This window comes from Lagopus muta, chromosome 15 (genome assembly GCF_023343835.1).
Source record: "Lagopus muta isolate bLagMut1 chromosome 15, bLagMut1 primary, whole genome shotgun sequence".
In the NCBI taxonomy this organism is placed as follows: Eukaryota; Metazoa; Chordata; class Aves; order Galliformes; family Phasianidae; genus Lagopus; species Lagopus muta.
This window is the reverse complement of record NC_064447.1, coordinates 2,765,453-2,783,364: the sequence shown is the minus strand read 5'-3', so window position 1 is coordinate 2,783,364 and position 17,912 is coordinate 2,765,453. Positions and strand designations below refer to the sequence as shown.

The following is a 17,912-nucleotide window of genomic DNA, read 5'->3' as shown; positions in this document are numbered from 1 at the left end:
AACTGGGCTTTCTTTTGTCAGGCAGTGCAATTTTTTCCAGAATTCTTAACACAATGAATTAACACACGCACACCAATAAATTACAGTGACGAGTGGTGTGCGGATGGATGAAAGATTAGAGATGGAATTCCTTCCCAATAACAGAATATTTCACCATCAGAATCCAAGGGAGGAGCTGCACCAACGCCACACCAGAGATGAGGCCCAGTGCTACCCAGCTGAGACAGAAGGAGCAGCACTCTTCACCTCTAATCACATCTCTGAGCTTAGACCAGTGATGTCAAGGGCTAAAAAGCAATGACTGTATCAAGCAGGGACCACAGCAGTGCCCCAAGACACAGGTAGAAGCTTCCACAGGTATGCACACTCCCTGCCCCAGCCTGCAAAGGCCACTAAGTTGCTTCTTGCCAATACTGTCCCTCCCTTTTGTAGAATTCAGATTAGCTTTGCAACCCATGTAAAATTTCATGTTTCCAGATTAGTGCTCCTGTATGTGAAAAACATTCAGTGCACAGCTACTGACAGCAGCCCTAAGTGCTATACCTCTCCCTCTTCGAACTCTAAGATCTCACACTGCTTTAGAGCACATTGCTGTCTGGCAGATATAACGAGATCCTGCACAGAAATAATTACTTGTCCCCTTTTTTTGCAAATTTAAGCTGTTCTTTTCTAATCCACACTGCTAAGACAAAATCCAACGTTTAACTCTCAGGATGTGTTTTCACACGATCGCACTGCTGATCACACGACAAAACCAGCTTCAATATTTCATACCACTGCTCTCCGAAACCGGTAACTGCAGACTCAAGAAAGCACATTTTTTAGTTCTGCTCCTCAAAAATGGGCTACTAATTTTTCAAAACACCTGAGTGGGAAAAATGCAAGTGCAAAACACGGAATACGTTAAATTGTGTACATACTTTTGTAATTGCTCCTGTCTGTGCTGTGTTCAGCCCGGTGTGACCAGCCATCTGTGGAGACACTTGGGTTAAAGTCTCTGCCAGCACACTGCCTGCATTCCCCTGCATGGCAGGGGCAGAATATTGCATTCCTGCTCCCCTTCCTCTTCCAGCTGCCCCAAGAGATCCATTCATTACCTGCCCTTGTCCTTGCTGAGGCTGATTCATTAAACTGTGACCAGAATTACTGTTGAGAAGGCTCTGGTGTGTCTGACTGAAATTAGTATTCATACATATTCCAGGTCCAGTCTGTGATGTTGCAGGGCTGCTCGTCACCATCCCCACTTGTTTTTGTGCTTGAGAGTTCAGTGTTTGTGATGCAGGTGTGGTAGGTCCAGAGGTGCTGGCAACTTGCTTTGCCAGGCCTGAAGCAGAAGAGTCTCCCTGGTTTAATGGGCTCTTACCCATAGCACCCAGGTTGCCGATGCTCGCACTGTTCGGCTGCCCCTGCACTTGACTCCCGACTCCCTGCTGGACAGGGCTGTTTGAGTTCACATTTCCAATTCCTGGGTTTAAGGAAGAGCCGCTGCCTCCCCTTAGAAGTTCAGAAAGTTGTTTGTGTTTGGAAGCTGCATCTGGAACGAGGTTCCCACTGCTATTCAAAAGGCCCAACTCGCCATTGGGGATCAGCTCATCAGGAAGATCATTTTCCAAGTCAAACAAAGATCCAAAATCTGCAAGTTAAAACAGAAACACAAGTAAGGAAAACATAACAAGTAAGTGACTAAAACATTCATCTACAGTACTTTGTACTGGTCTGAAACAGCTGTGCATTGAGGAATATCTTCACCCAAGACAATCAATGCTGTCGGCAAGCGAGTGAGTGCTCCCATGACAAGAAGTCCAGGGCCCTTCAGAAAGCAGACAGTACTACTTACTACATACACGCAGAAATAAAGGGTAAAACTTAAGTCATTAAGTATTAGTTTTATTGCACAACTTGGCGAAACATTTTACCATGCTTAAGAAACTGAGGTGGCGGCATCTTACCCAAGTGCCAAGTCTCTTGTGCCTACGCTGAAAGAACAATACAGAAGTATCAGGGGAGGTTTTCTGATTGACTTATGCTCTCCAAACAGCTATTACATCACGTCTCCAGCCTCCTGAGTAATCCCAGGCCACTGCATTCCACCCCAAAATCCCACCACAACACTGCCACTTGGGTTTGCATATGACCTTCCAGCGAGGCCTCAAAGCTTAACCAAAGGGAACTATGCCTCTTGGAAGTGCTGATCCCAGCCTCACACATCAACGTGTTCAATATCAGTCGCTAAGTTCTTTCTGTTCGTTTGTATATACTATGATGTGCTACATCTCAAAGGCTCCTGAATGACACGCTCAGCATGTTCTTCTCACAGTGCCTCACTTCTCACACCCTCAACAGCTCCAATCACTCAAATTGCTCTCTAAGTGCCCATCCCTCATTTATCATATCCCGTATTGACAGAGGTAATCCACATATGCTCCAGATGGGCAAAATAAATCAATCAAGTCTTCATTACAGCCCTTGAAGGAGCTGCTTTGCCATGCTGCAACACCCGAAGTGAAAATACCCAAACACACACCACACAACTCAGTTGTTTTCATTTATTTAAAACAAGCAGCTCAAGTTCACCAAAATGTTTTACTGCACATTGTCAGCAGTGTCTGTGCAATGATGTTATTTCAGTATGCAACTAAAATGTGAAGTTATTTGATTGGTATGAAGGTACTTACTACATATTTGTAGACATAAGAAGTGTGTACATCCATATTAAGAAAGGAAACACACAAGCAGACTACCCCAGCTCATCAGTTCAAACACAGAACATCTCTGCAAAGCTTCCCAATCTGAGGACAGTGGTTCTAAAGCAACCACTCATTACTATTATCTAACAGGACTGTATGAAGGACTGTATGCCTCTCCAAAGCCAGCCCTGAGCAATCCTCATCCGTCACAGCAAAACTAAATCAAAACACTCCCAGGTTAGAGTAAACAGGAGTTATTTTCTAAAGACAGGAATCCCTAATGCTGTATAATCTTAAAGTTCAACTCGGTGCTCCACCACGAGCAATCAGTGCATGGCTCAGGCTGCAGAACTGCCCTAAGAACACCCCACGTGCATTTAGGAACTGAAACAGCAAAACTTGCAGCACATTTAACCTGTACGAAGAAGCCAGGATGCCCTACTATAAACTTTCAGTCCATTGAAACACAGTGCAGGCCATCAGCACTCAAATTTTCAGTTCATCCTGGAGAACAAGCGTTTAGCTGTGCTGCAAAACGACCACAGAGTGACATTAACCATCACAGAAAGGCGCACCCAGGCTCGACCCCTGCCTCTCCTGAGCAGCACGTCCTTCACAGCCCTGCCCCTGTGCCAAGCCCATAAGCCCTAACACAACGCTGTCCCTCCTGCTCTCTTCCAAGCAGGGAAGCAGTAAGCCAACATTTTCTGAAGCCAATTTTGTGCGCTGAAGTATTCATCTTCCTTTTCTTATGGAAGTAACCCTCGACTCATTCAGGTCTCCTTTTCCACCTGCCTTTCACAGGAGCTCCTGGAGCACTGCATCTCTTGGTGATCACTTCACCACCTCTCCCCCTCTTTCACACACAAGCCTGTGACGCTACTTACACTGCAGTTTGTGCCTCTTGCAGTGCATTTTATCGACCTTTCTTCTTACAAGCCAAACTCATGTCAAGCTCTCCCCCCACAGCTGTCTCTCCAAGCCCCAGCACCCACTCCCAGTGGCTCTGCCTGGGCTGTCCCCACAGGGGCTCTGCAGAGCAGCTCCATGGATGGAGACACAGCACTGAGGATCTGGGTACCTTGAGGCTCGCCTCACTTCTCCAGGGAACCTGTGTAAACCCCCCACTGCAGCATCCTTACACTGCTGCAGTAAAACTGCTCGTGCTTCAGGAGCAAAAGGTGGTGCGTGAGTATGTATGGCTGGGGGAGACAAGAAACAAGATGTGAAGACATTGCTATAGCTAAAAAAAAAAAAAAAAAAAAAAAAAAAAAAAAAGGAAGCAGAAAGTTTTTTTCCAGTCCCACTTCCAAACTGAACACTGCGCTCCAGCATCCTAGTGGTTTTTTTTTCGTCCTGCTGCCTGGACGCTTCACCATGCAGTCAGAGCCAAGGGCTGGAAATGTTTTTGCAGCTTATGAGAAGAGTGAAGAAAGCATTTGGGAATACCGCCTCTTAAATCCCGACACATCCCGCCCCTCTTCAGCTCCTGTAAGAAGTCTGTACATTCATGTCAGGCACGGAAAGTTTACTGCTCTGCCAGCAGGAAAACACAGAACAGGTAAACAGCTTTGCATGGCAGCTGTGTAAAAACTCACTGTTCAGATGTTCAGGCAGGAATTAAGCATTCTGCTTTTATACTGCAATCAGAACTGCACATGTTACATCAACACGAGGTGTATTTTACAGCAGTTATACGACAGAAAACAAAAGCCCACCTAAGCATGTCCACCAATCTATGAAGACACGAGACTGTCTTGGCAGTTACAGGTATGTGTGTCTATGCACACAAAAATCTGTCCTAACAGAACACAACCCATTTCTGCAGCAGCCAAATGAGCAATGACCTCCAGCACAAAGGCAGAAGGTCTCCCCCGACACAGAACCAAACCTCGTCCGTCAGGAGGGAGGGAGAAGCACCGAGCAATTCAAACTCTGCCACTTTTCCCAAAGGCCTCCTTTTCCAAGCTGAGAATTCACTGCTCTCTGAGCATCCATTTGCACACAGGAGATAACACGCTTGAGACGCACTCTCTCCTGATTTCAGACTCACGGCTGCAATGTTGCTTTACTTTCCTGGACAGCACTTCCAGCAACCGCTACAAAAATAAAACAAGTTTCCTCCCAGATGTTTTCAGAACTGTCACACTCTCAGGTAGAACACCGCCATCCATACAACTACTTGCAACTGTTACCAGATTCTTTCCTATCCTTTCAAAGTCACGCTGCCCCCTCAGCTGTCTGGAGAGGTGGCACATCCTGAAGTATTCCCTTCCCTGCTCTCTGCCTGGTATGTGGAAGACATTAAAGCAGGTGGTCAGCTGCTTCAATCCAGTCTCAGCTTTGTGGCATGACTACTGTTTGCAACGTGACAGGGCACCTTCCCATGCACGGGGCCACGGCTGAAGCTGCATGCAGGTCCCGGCAGGCAGGCTGTATTCTCACCACGCCGTTCCTTCCATGCCAGCTGAGCTGTTACATTGCAACGAGCCTGGGTTTGTTTTGTGAGGCTGCTTTCAGACCCCAGCAGACAAAGCCCCAACAGTTCAGGGCTCAGCGGCTCTGCAGGCCCCTGGCAGGTACCCTGCTCAATGGGCACACTGTTTGGGGCAGGCTCCCACACCCAACCCACCCCATTTCAACAGGCAAAGATTCTGTGATTTATTGTTTCACAATAGCCAGCACATTTGAAGTTCTAAGAGCAATTAAAAATACCTTTTTTTGGGAAAAAAAAAAAAGATTTCCAGTAAGGAAGTTTTCCATTAATGCCCTCACCTGATGAGGCAAACATACACCAATCTGATGTGCCCAAGCTGGTGTTCAGCCACCAGGCTGGGACAGACAGCAGTGGGGTATGTGGGGCAGGTAAAGAAGCCCAAAAGGCTGGAAGGGGGAAGGATTTACAGCCAAATACTTCTCCACAACTGAATGCCACGTAGGGCACAGACAAGAAGCAACGCGGTGGTAAGTTCCTAAATTGGATCTGCTTGGTCCACTAACCAGAAGGGACACTATCAGCTTAGAACCCAGCTCATTTCATGAACAAGGTAAAGTAGTTTCAAACTCACAGAAAAATCTCTCCACCTGTTTTCGTAAGACTTCAGCAACTAAGTGACTTTTCAAACCTGAAGCTCATTACACTAAGCAAACAAATCAGGAAGTTAATGAGAAAGAATCTGTCCTCTGCTAGCCTCTATGCCTCCTCCACCAGCACTCAGCTTCAGAACTGCTCCTGACAGCAGGCTGCCAGCCTGACTTCTTGGGACACGAAAAACGCACGTAGCTGGATCCTCTAAGCCACATCCAATGGGCAGCACCAAAAAGCTGCCTGACCCCGGGATGTCCAGCTGCCTTCTGTCCCCAGCTCTGCCCTGCTGCCTTCTCACCACCCTGAAAAACAGAACAGAATAAGCTGAAACACACACTGATAACTGAGTTTAATTCCTTGCCTCTTCCCACCTGCACTCTGTGTGTCATCAAGTCATAAACCCAAGTTTGTCCTTCTACTGTATTTATTCAAATCATCTTCATCTTTTCATGCTCACAATGAAGACACAATGTGCTAAAGGTCCCCAAAAACACAACACTAGCTTCTGTCAGATCTGCTTCTACACGGGGGAAAAAAGTCATCAATTACTGGAATGTTCTGCTATTAACACAAAGTAATACGTAAGGGCACGTTAAATGTCCCTGGTACCAAAATGAACATACAGAAGAAAATTAAAAGAAACCACATTCAGGTAAGTGAGCATCTTATCTCTTCCTGGATGCCAGAGGGGAAAAAGAACACATAGAAAAGAAAAACGAAACCACAAAAAATGCGTGGCAGAAGAAACGCAACGTGGTCTGTTCTGGAAGCATCGGACGGCAAGCGCTGGATCCGCTCTGCTTTCCTCCGGTCCTGCACAGCCCCTCTGTAACTATTCTTCCTCTCAATTGCTTCCCAAGGTGTCTCCACTGTTTTGACAGTGCTGCTATGCCTGCTCTCATGAGCAGCTTCCAGTCCTACCCAGCAGCACCAACAGCAGCCTGCGAGCCGGCACAGCACACGCAGCTCTCGGGCTGCGCAGCACAGCACAGCTTGTCGACCCGCCTTGCTGCAGGAGCAGAGCTGCAGGCAGGAGTTAGCTTTGCTTTCAGATCACCCTGGTGAAGATTAAATATTTTAGGGTTCTCGAAGCACATTACTGGAACTGAGGCCTCGCTTTTTCATCCTACCACAAACACATGAATCTTTCCCGGCATCCTAATTTAACAGCTGACAAAACGTTGAAGTTCGAGGTGACCATTTCAAGCAAAATCACGTGAGATGCCAGTAATAAACAGCAGGCACTTGCTTAAGGCAGCACGAAACGCACAGCAAACCAATGCCAGCACGGGAATGCCCTCAGCCATCCCACACCATGACGGATCTACACCGTGCCACCCTCACCACACATCTGGAGAAGACCCAGTCACAGCTCCCCAAGATTTGCATTATCTCGACAGCCTAACGGTGACTGTGACGCTCTGACACTCCCTGCCTACCGGCTTCTTATCAAAGACACGGGTCGACACGAGGTGCTGCACATTTTAAACGGCTCAGTCCTCCATCCTCCTCAGTGTGAGTGACGGCAATGGCAGGGAGAGCTCCGTCCTTCCATCAGCCCTGGAAGGGCTCACCTCTGTGCAGGGCTGTCACACAGCAGGCCTACCTCTGCCCGGAACAGAACAGCGAGGATTAACGTGCACTTACAAGTGTGTCACAAACCAGAAGCAGTATGCAACATTACAGTAAAAAAACAAGTTTTGTGTCTCCTTGTGGCTGCTGCAAATCACGAAGTGATGGATGTTTCCTTTCTCTTTCCTTTAAAGCTTTTTCCCTCCCGACTTCTGGGACCAAATGATAAGTGAGGGCAGTCTGTCAGCAACTGCAATTAGGCTGTGCGAAAGCACAAATCGCAAACGCGCCGAGCACACAGAAGGAACCAACAGCACGCAGGCACTTGAAACTTTTTTCTTTTTAGAATACATCTGACTCTCAAGAAAGCTTCCAACTACAACTGACTGAATACAAAACCGGCATCTGCTCAAATCTGCCTTACTGCAAAGCACTGATTTCAGTGAGCAGAGGCTGTTCTGAATCACTCTCATTAACGCCTTCCTCAAGGAGTCCATGAAACTTAGGAAATGACCTCGCAGCCACCACAAGGCAGATTTCCACATCAGATTTCCAGCTTTCTTTGCCCCATTAGAGAAAACTACACCGGAGATGACACAGAAGTCGTGTCACCCGCACATCAACACCCACTACAGCACTCATCACACACGGACTCTCAGGTGCAGCACAGGCAGGCAGGGCTGCAGCCTGCAGCGGTGTGGCACTGGGAAGCCTGCCCCGCTGACAGCAGCTCTTACTGACAGCACGGCCATTCCCAGCGAGCTCCCACAGCTGTAGGGATACCCTCAGAGAAGCAATTATCTTTGTATGTGGATATGGACATTATCGCAAATCAAAGGGACCGGACCTACCCGGATAATAATGGGAAAGTCTCTTCTCAGTGAGGATTTTGAAGAGCGTGTGTGCCTGGGTTAAAGATTTAGATTCTGAGCTCCCAGTGGCTGAATTAGCACTGATAATATAGTTCCAGATTCCTTTTGATTCACACCCTGGCTCTACGCAATAGTAGTTGTTTGAGACATCTCTATTAAGGACAGCATTCCAAACGAAAGAATTAGGTTCTCTCTGCATCTCAGACATCTGAGAAGACAGATGGAAAACATAACATATGTTAAAAGGAAGATTTACAAAGCAAAAATTCTTGAAAGTGTAAATCAAATTAGGATGGAAGTGTCAAATTTCTAAGTCGTCCCACATGTTTTTTCATTGTATAAAAGACAAACTGCAGAATTTTTCCAATCCCAAATTCTCAGTTCCCTCTGATTCCTCATTAAACAGCACCACGATAACACAGCAGTGCTTCCGCACGTGTTATTCTGCTAGCAGGTAACGACAGAGAGCAAAACCTCCACTAAAAAAAGACACCAACAAGCGGTGAAGTTTTCAGCGTGAAGTTACAGACACAAAATCTGAACACAGCACATCGCCACAGCAATAATTAGCAGCGCTGGACCGGACTCATAACTTCCAGGAGCACCCGGACAGAACAGAAAGCGAATAACCTGCATCAGACAACTGGGAATTATCTCACAGGAGATCTGCATGGTCCAGCAGGGCTGACCCCCGAGCGCTGCCTTATTTATTGCTGTCTGTTGTTGGCCCAGCATCTCCAGCAGCTCTATTGCTACTGGCCAAGGCAGCACGTTCATTTGCGGTGTTAATTTCAAGCATTTAAAGACAAAAAAAGGAACCAACGTAATAAAATCCCAGGCATATACACAGCTATCACTCTAAGCATGAATTGAAAGAGAAAAAGCAGAGGGGGACGAGCATAACACTACGGACTGCCACACAAAACGAGCCCGGCGGGTTATCTGCTCTGCTCCTTCACCTCGTGCAGACGCCGGTGTCAAACTCCTCGGAGACACGCAGGAAATCCCACCCTGCACACAGACCAACGGTACAGAGAGGTGCTGCGCGCAGGGTTTGTGCCGGGAGGAAGGAGCAGCGCGAGGCTGAGCAGAGGAAGCAATGTGCAGCGTGAGGCTGCGCTGGCTGTGCCGGCGCAGATGACAACAGCTGGAGCGGAGTTACGCCGCTCGAGTGCAAAAAGCCCGAGCCGTATCTGAATCGGGGCAGCTCGCAGCGGCGTCAGGCTCTCATCCACCATTACACACACCGGGCAAGTCCCGAGTAACAATACAGCCATTAAGCACCGGGCTGCACGCGTCCCGTCAGCGCGAGCACCACGAGACAAAGGGAAACCCCGTGAAATAATCACGGCCGCAAGCGCCCCTGGAAAGAAGCGGGCGACGAGAAAACGCTTCCTTGCCGACCCGGGTCCGCTCGCCGACCGGGATTACCCTCCTCATCCCGGAAAAGGCCCGCGTGCCGAAGCGCTCCTCGCCGCTACGCCGCGCCGACGCCAAACTTTCGCACGCAACGCGACCGAAGGCCTGCGCCAAACTTTCCGGCTACGCAGCAACGCGCGCCTCCGCAACGCGCGGCCGGCGGCGGCCCGGCGGACGGCAGCCGGCGCGGATCGCCCGCCCGAGCGCCGGTCCGGCCGCGGGCTCGCCGCTCTCAGGCCTCGGCCGGCCCGGCCCCGCCGCTCGGCGCTCCCCGGTCCCGCCCGGCCCCGCCCGCCCCCCCGCCGCCCTCGCCCCGCGGCCTCACCTGTGCTGTCGCTGGCGGAGAAGCCCGGCGAGTTGAGCTTGGCTCGCTTGGGGTTGGGCGGCCCGTCCAGTAAGTTCTCCGCCATGCTTTAACCGCTCGCGGCCCGTCCGAGGCGCTCGGGCGCTCCCGGAGCTCGGCGAGAAGGGAGGAGGAGGAAACCGAACAACAGCGCCGCTCAGTGCCCGGCCGGCGGCGGCCCCCTCCGCTCCCCCATGGCCGGGGCCGCCGCCGCAGCAGGCCGCAGGGAGGAGGGCTCGGGGCGGGCTGGGGGGAAGAGCCCAAGCGCCCCCTCCCTGCCGGCCCGGCTCCTCCCGGCCGCTCCCCCGCCCTGCCGCCGCGGTGCCCGGATGGCGGCCCGGCGCTCACTCGGGGAGCATAGCCGGCCCCCCCCCTCCGCCGCTCCGAGCCCCGTCCCCTCCCCTCCGCGCCGGGGTTGGAGGGGGGGGGGGGAGAGAACGCTCGGCCTCGGCCCCGGCCCCCGCCCGCCGCCGCCCCCACCCCGCGGGGCGAGCCGCGGCCGAGGAGGGCGGGGGTGGAGGGGGGGATTGAGAGGGGGAAGGAGGGAGGGGGAAAAAAAAAAAATTAAAAAAAAATTAAAAAATTTCGGGGGGGAGGGGGAAAAAAAAAAAAAAAAAAAGCCCCAAAACAATGAGCCCGCCGCCGCCGCTCCCGGTCCCGCTGGCGGCGCCCGTTCGGCCCCGGCCGGCGCTGCCCCGCCGCCCCGAGCCCCGCTGCCCGTTGGCGGCGCTCCGCGCGGCTGCCCCGTGTCCCTGCGGGCGGCCCCCGCTGCCCCGGCCCGGCCCGGCCCGGCCCCGCTCCTCTCGCGCCGCGCTCCGGCTCCGCGACAAGATGGCGGCTGTTGATTCCTCAATTAAAAAAAAAAGTTTTTTTTTCTCTTCTCTTTTCCAGAGACCATGGAGGCGGGGCCGGGGCGGGGACTGCGCGCTGCGTCACCGCGCACGGGGCACGCCTCCCGCCCCCGCCCCCGCCGCCGCCGGAAAGGCGCGAGCGGCGCCGGAAAGAGCCGAGCTCGTCCTCAGTTGCTCCGCCGCGTCCTCGGGGCGGGCGGCCTCGGCCCCTCGTAACGCCCGTCCGTCACCTCCGCGCCCTCCCCGCTCACCTCGGTCTGACCCCGCCGTCGCTCGGCACCGCCGCGGCCGCCCGGTCCCTCACGGTCCCCCTCAGCGTCACCGTCGGCGTCCTAAGCCCGCGGTCCTTCTCCGTTCCGCGGCGGCTCCCCTCGCGGTGCCCTCTCGGTCCCTCCGCGCCGTCGGCCCGACCCACCCCCGCCCCGTTTCCCCTCGATGTTCCCCTCGGCCCCGCGCAGCAGCCCTCCGTGCCCCTCTCGGCCCCCCGCGCGCAGCGGTGCGGCTCCGCCTGCTCCTCCCGGTGCGGGCCGTTGGGGCCGTGCCCGGCTGCGCCCTGCGTCTCCCGCACGGCCTTCAAACGGCGCAGAGGCCGCAGGGCCGGGGCCGCGCGGTGTCCTCGCCGTCCCCCCGCTGCGCCCGACTTCCTCCGGCCTATCCTCCCTGCTGCCCGGGCGGTGAATCCCCTGCGGCAGCCCCTCGTGCCCTGTCAGAGCACCCGCTCCAGGTGTGGGTTAAGCAGCCCGCACGAAGCCGTGGCCACGCTGAGGGGTTTCTCCCTGCGCATCCAATGTGCCCAGTCCTCTGCGGCACAGCCGTGCACCAGGGCTGCTCTCAGGCACCGCAGCCATGGCGCCAGGCGGCGGAGGCTCCTGGCTTCAGAAACACCTGCATTCTGTCTAGACAGACTTCCCTGGCCGAAACAGGTTTGTAGGACTGGAGCTCATGTGCTTCAGCGGATTTCCATACTGGTTCCCAACCTGAGAAGCAGGTCCTATAAGCCCCGGTGATGTGCCGTGCCAAAGCAGCAGAGCGCCTCATACCCAAACGAGATGCTCAGGGCTGTTCTCAACACCGATATATCCACATGTTCCCAAAGGCCACACACCAGGGGAGGACGGACTGAAGGGTGGCACTGACACAGCGCTGAGGATGCTGATGAAATCCATAAGCTGGGACAGATCAATCAACAGCTCTACATTGGTTTAAAGGAGATCGATAATGACACCTTTAGCAAAGGGCAAGTCTGTCTTTTGTTTACGACTCAACTCGTATTCATTACATTTACTTCTGCATTTACATGCGTTTCATTACATTTACTTGCAAATTCCGTATTTATTTACATGGTTCCTGTGCAAGATGAGGTCTGATTATCGTCACACCAGAAGTCTCTCACAGGCCTCTGCTCCTATCACCCGTCCCTTACACGGGCAGTGCTCTCTGGTTGCCTGCCTTACCAACGTTTCCTTCAAAGGCAGAGCATTCCCATGTGCTTTACGGCTATGTGGGACAGGGCTTTGGAGGCTCACAGTTCTTCTAGACATAAGAGCGCAGGTTCTGAACTCGGTCCTGCACCAGGGCACCAGTCCTTTGAGTGGAAAGCTCCAGGTGCCTGCTAGCTGCTGGTGGGCATGGTCTGTGTTAGCACAATGGGACACGAGCTGTTGGCTTCAGGTCTCAGCTACTGCCCTGGCTGTTTCAAATCTAGGAGTAGAAAAATGCCTGCTTGTCCGTCATCTTAAAAATGGGAGCAACACAACCACAGAGGAACACTTCATCCCTTTGGTGAGTAGTGCACCTAATACACAGAAATGAAGATCTGCAACAGCTCTCGTCCAGCAGTGTTTTGCTGTAATGTAAGGCATCTTCTTGTTACTGGAGGTGGGTGGATGGAATTCAGGCCAGCCTGTCCATCAGGCACAACAAAAGACAGCCGTGCCCTTTGCTGTCCACTACCTGAAATTTCTAAAAGTGTGGTCAGTGCGTTCTGAGCTGCTGCTGGGTGACTTTGTGCCCCTTCTTTGCCCATTATATCACTTGTGGCCTCGTAAAAAAAAGGGTTTGCTGGAGCAGCCCAGGAGATCCCCATGACGCTCTGCTTCCCTCTGGCCCCCTTCTGTGCTGCTGCAACGACTCTTCAGCCCTGGCATGAAGTCAGGATGGGGACTCAGTGGGGACAGATGTGGGTGGATACACATCTTACCTCCAGGAAGGTATTTGTGCTGCCTGGCTATGGGCTGTGTGCTGCTATTGTACCAGTACAGAGATCTGGCTGTAAAGTTGCTGAGCAGAGGGCTCGGACACCGCCATCACTACCACCATCACCACCACCACCACAACCATAAGAGCAGCTTGCATACCAGTGTGCCTGCCAGGGCAATGCTACCACCTCAGTGCTGGGCATGGGGAGCAGGTGGAAGCAGGCTGCGAGTCCTCTCCCCTTAGCTGGGAGAGCTCCTTCACCCTCACAGAAATACCACAGAGATGAAGTCAGAGGGGGCTGCGAGTCCTGGGGAGCGTAAGGAGGTGCTTTGGAGGGAGGGAATCCCATATCCCAGGGCAGCAGAGGAGGGAGAGGATCCTATTGCTGCTGTGCTGAGGTCTGCTTAGGGTGGCCCCAACTGCCTCCTGCCATGGGATCACAATAGTGTGGTGTACTGTCAGGAGGAAAGGGAAGGCCTTGACCCTTAACCACAGCCGCCCCTAGAAACAGTGTAATGATTACTTGTCCAACAGGCTGCCCAAATAGTATAGGAGCACTCAGGGGAAGAAAGGTACAGCAGAGCATGGCACTGCAGACACACACCCAGTACTACCAGTCGTGGCTCCCTGCTCCCTCAGCCGAGAATGAAGCATGGATTCCTAAGGACCTCACAGGCAGTGCTCAGGAGCAGGTGCTTAATGGATAACCCCTTTATTCAGGGACTGGATCCAAGAGAAATTGCATAATAAACTCTGCACTGCTGCAGCCCATTTCCAGACTTCCTGTCTCCAAAACGAAGCTGCTTAAACACACAGTTCCCGCGATCCTTTCTTCCTGCCCATAGCCAAAACAGGGAAGTATCATTTCTACAGCAGGTGACCCCAGATCCTTAGAGCCAAACAGTTAATGATGTCTGAATAACTGCTGAGGAGCTCCGCTCTGTAACTTGTAATCACTGTGGTATCATCAGTTCTCAGAGGGAAACAGTCTGCTTTTCCTGGCAATGTTGTCTCAGCGGTTGGTGGCCTTACCTGCTGTGTTTGCTGCCCGGTGGGGCTGTCCCAGCAAATGGAAAGCCCAGCATCCACTGCCTCCCCTCCTCCCAGCTGCTGAAGGAGGTGCTGCCCATCTTCCCCAGCACATCCATCCGCATGGATGCCACCTGCGCTCACAGGACTGTGGAGCAGCTTCATTCCATCTAACTGTTGTTTCTGGCTCCTGATGTTCATTGCACGTGTGAATTCTTGTCGTGTTCAGGAAGTGGTGGTAACCCCCAGGACCGCAGTCGTCGTGCTGCTTTGTGTGTAGCTGCATCCCTGTGCACTTCTGCAAACCCTCCGTCAGGCTCTGCAGCCCAAGGAATTAACACCTCAAAGCCTGCCTCCTTCATTTCTGTGGAAGAAAATATCTGCGGGTGGCAACCCCTGCTTCACAGGTGCCATCCAGTAACGTCATGCTGCCAAGCATCAGCCAGATGCCATCCTTGTCTGTAGGCATTTATCATTTTAAAGCAATAACATCAAATCCAAGTGTTTAATAGAGCCATGTGGGGATGGGATGCAAACCGGGGCATTACAGTGAGCTGCTCAGAACTCTGCCCATCATCTGCCAAGAGCCCTGGTGTGATTCCAGCGCAGAGGAATCATCTGTTTAACAAGTACAGATCTCACAGAAGTGCCAACAGCTCAGGGTGCCATGCGGTCTTCTGTCACCAGCACAAGCAAGTCCTTCCCTAGGAGTGGTCCTTTCTCCTCACATCCCACATGTGAAGCCCTTCTGGGCTGGTGCTGGCCTGTAATTTGGCCATGCCTAACAAACTGTTAGGAAAAATGTGTATAAATCTGTCTTTAGGTTCTTATTCTGGGTTGCTGCTCTCAGAAATCATGGTTTGCACTTTGTCTGAGAGACAATAGTCCATTTGCTTTTTGAAAAAATAAGTCACTTAATAAGTCAAAGTGCTATGAAAAATATCTGTCTTTGGGCTCCGCCACACTACAGCTTTGTCTGCCTGCCACCAGCTCTCGCCCAGCTTCACAATCCATCTGAACATGATATTTCTGTCCATAAAATAGTAATCTGTGTAATCTCAGCAAGTTCCATGTCTGCCAGCTTCCTCTTAGCAGTTGCAATTAGTGGTTTATGTGTGGCTGAAGCCTCCCGGGCCAAAATAACGACACGGAACCCTTTTTTCCATGCTTATCACAGTGACAGATCCCTTCCACGAGCACAGTGAAACGCAGGGGGCCCCAGGTACACTTGGCCATTCAAGATGGATGATTTTGGAAGTTCTCTGCCATGAAGACTTCACCTTTCCCACCCAGCTGGTGCCTCGGCCCCTTCTTTCTTCTATCCACTGCACAGCGCTTGGAGCAGTGACACATTAACATACCATGAACGTGGGGGGTTGGGAAACTGCCTGACTTCTTAACAGGACTCTTCAGATTCTTCCTCACCTGTTTCATTCCTCTTTATTCTCTGCACATCCTCTTCATTCCTCTGCCCTTTCCATGAGCCCTTCTACAGGGCCAGGATCAAGGGCTCAGCACATCTTACCCCACTAAGCGTAGCCCCATCAGGTGCAATCCCAGTGTTTATTAACCGACTTGGGCAGACTGTGTATGTCTTTAGTGAAAGTAAATTCATCTCTCTAAATCTCGTAGTTTGGGTCTTTTCCCTCCCTGTGCAAAGGTTTCTGTGTGGATTGGTAGCTGTGCTTCCATGCAAGTGTCCAAGATGGAAATCGTAGAATCACAGAATCCCTGGAGTTGGAAGAGTCACTAAAGGTCATCCAGACCCACTGCCCTGCAATGAATTTGGACACCCACAGCTCCATCAGGGCTCAGAGCCCACCAGCCTGAGCGTGGGGGTCTCCAGGGATGGGGCCCCACCACCTCTCTGCGTAACCTGTGCCAGTGCTTCACCGCCCGTATTGTGGAGAGCTTCTTCCCTCTACCCAGCATAAATCTCCCCTCTTCTAGGCTGAAACCATTCCCCCTTCTCCTATCACAGCAGACCCTGCTAAAGAGTCTTGCTCGCTTTGTGTTCTAGCTGACAGCCCTGGTTTTCTGCTGCAAAACATATGGGATGGTCCCACAAAAACTCCACCTGAGCCCTTAGTGTCACCGCCATGCTGTGAGTCACCTCTGTGCAGAACTCTGGGGAGCCTCAGCCTTCCGAGCCCGGCCCAGCTGTTCTCCTGTCATGGAGGGATGGGCCCCCCAGGACCAGGAAGCCTTCCTGGGCTGGCTCTCTGGCTGTCCTGCTGAACCAGTTCCAATTTGTATAAAATCCTTCAATATTCATCAAGGCACGGAACCCATGGAGCTGGGTTGACAAGGTGAATACATTAACTGCCTGTTTGTTCCTCCGGTCTGCTCTTCCTCTAGCACAAGGGTTCTTTCCATGTTTTAGATCAAAACTTCCCTGGTAGAGAGGATCCTGGGTCCTCTCTCTGGTCCAGAGTCAGGAACTGGATTTCCTAGGGAAAATCAGAATGACCTCTGGTCTCCTCCTCAGCAGTTTTTGGGCACTGAAGAATTGGTTGATGCTTTTCTTCACTTCTTTCTAGCCAACAACACACTGCAGACAGAAGTGCTTTCCTGCAGGTAGACAGCCCTCACGTGTTCAGGTGTTCAGTGATTATTCAGAAGACCCCCTGAGGTTCCATCTCTGGGAATTTGGGGAGCACTGACACATTTTAATCTGCTCACTGACAAACAACTCGTCTCTGCGCTGCGTGAGCAAAGTTTTCAAACAGCTTTGGAGCCGGGCAAATAAAAGGAGCGAGCAACGACAAATAAACCAAATGGCATCACTTCACCAGCTCTCTCCTCTCTGATTTTTTCATTTCAGTTTGACTCAAACCAAATCCACCGTTTTGTTGCTTCTTTTCTTCCAGATACGGCAACAACCAGTTCAAAGCATCCACTGCCTCTCCAGCGCCGTGCTTCCTCTGGAGAGCTTCCCAGGTAACACCTGGCTCTCACGCATTCACATGGCTGTGTCCCATTTCCCTCTGACCTGAGCACCCGAGTTCCCCCATGTATGGCAGAGCCAAACCCAGCCCCTTTCTGCCCACTCAGCCCTGCATTCCTCCCAAACACAGAAGGAGGCTTCAGCTGCAGAAAATTTTCAGCAGAAACTCTTGGAAAGGGTGGATAACAGCAGGACAAGGGGAAATGGTTTGAAGTTGAGGGGGGGAAGATTGAGGTTGGATGTCAGGGGAAGTTCTTTACAGAGAGAGTGGTGAGGTGCTGGAACAGCTGCCCAGAGAGGCTGTGATGCCCCGTCCATCCCTGGAGGTGTTCAAGGCCGGGTTGGATGGGGCCCTGGGCAGCCTGGTCAGGTATTAAATGGGGAGGTTGGTGGCTCTGCACGCAGCAGGAGGTTGGAGCTTCATGATCCTTGAGGTCCCTTCCAACCCTGGCCATTCTGTGATTGTGTGAAATCACCTTTAGCTGTGGATGTGCACAGCAGTAATGGGCTCGGGCAAACATAGAAATAATTGTAATTACTGCCTATAGCTCAGGTAAAGGGTATTGGAGAGGGGCAGCAAAGCCGACTGTGGGAGTGTGATAACCAGCACTGGAAAATCCGGGGTAATTTCCACTGGAAAACCTATGTGAGAGCACCTTTGATGAGGTTCTCTGTTGCTTTCAAGGTTATCAGAAAAAACGATCGCCCTCTCAGCGGTGATGTCCCATCCTGTGACATTAATGGCAGGAAAATTTAAAGCCAAAGGAATCTCTCGGCACAATATGTAATTTGCCTGGGGAAATTAGTTTCAAAAAGGATCAGAAAGTTAAATACTATTGCTGGGCTTAAAACGAAGGCGAATAATTTTACAGCCAAAATAATGTTTTTCTATGATAAATTATGTA

At 51.8% G+C, this 17,912-nt stretch overlaps 1 protein-coding gene across 7 annotated transcripts in view; it reads right to left on the bottom strand.

Annotated features, from left to right (window-relative positions):
- Positions 1 to 10,362, bottom strand: part of LOC125700672 (CREB binding protein) — an 80,163-nt gene extending 69,801 nt beyond the window's left edge. For 6 of the 7 annotated variants that reach the window (XM_048961729.1, XM_048961731.1, XM_048961728.1 and 3 more), the window contains exons 1-2: positions 9,964 to 10,362; positions 921 to 1,633 (exon numbers count right to left, since the gene is read on the bottom strand). In XM_048961729.1, coding sequence (XP_048817686.1) covers positions 921 to 1,633; positions 9,964 to 10,048 — 798 coding nt within the window. In that variant the 5' untranslated portion in view covers positions 10,049 to 10,362. The remainder of the gene's footprint in view (positions 1 to 920; positions 1,634 to 9,963) is intronic. The other variant, XM_048961733.1, reaches the window with a different exon arrangement.
- Positions 10,363 to 17,912: the final 7,550 nt, after the last annotated feature.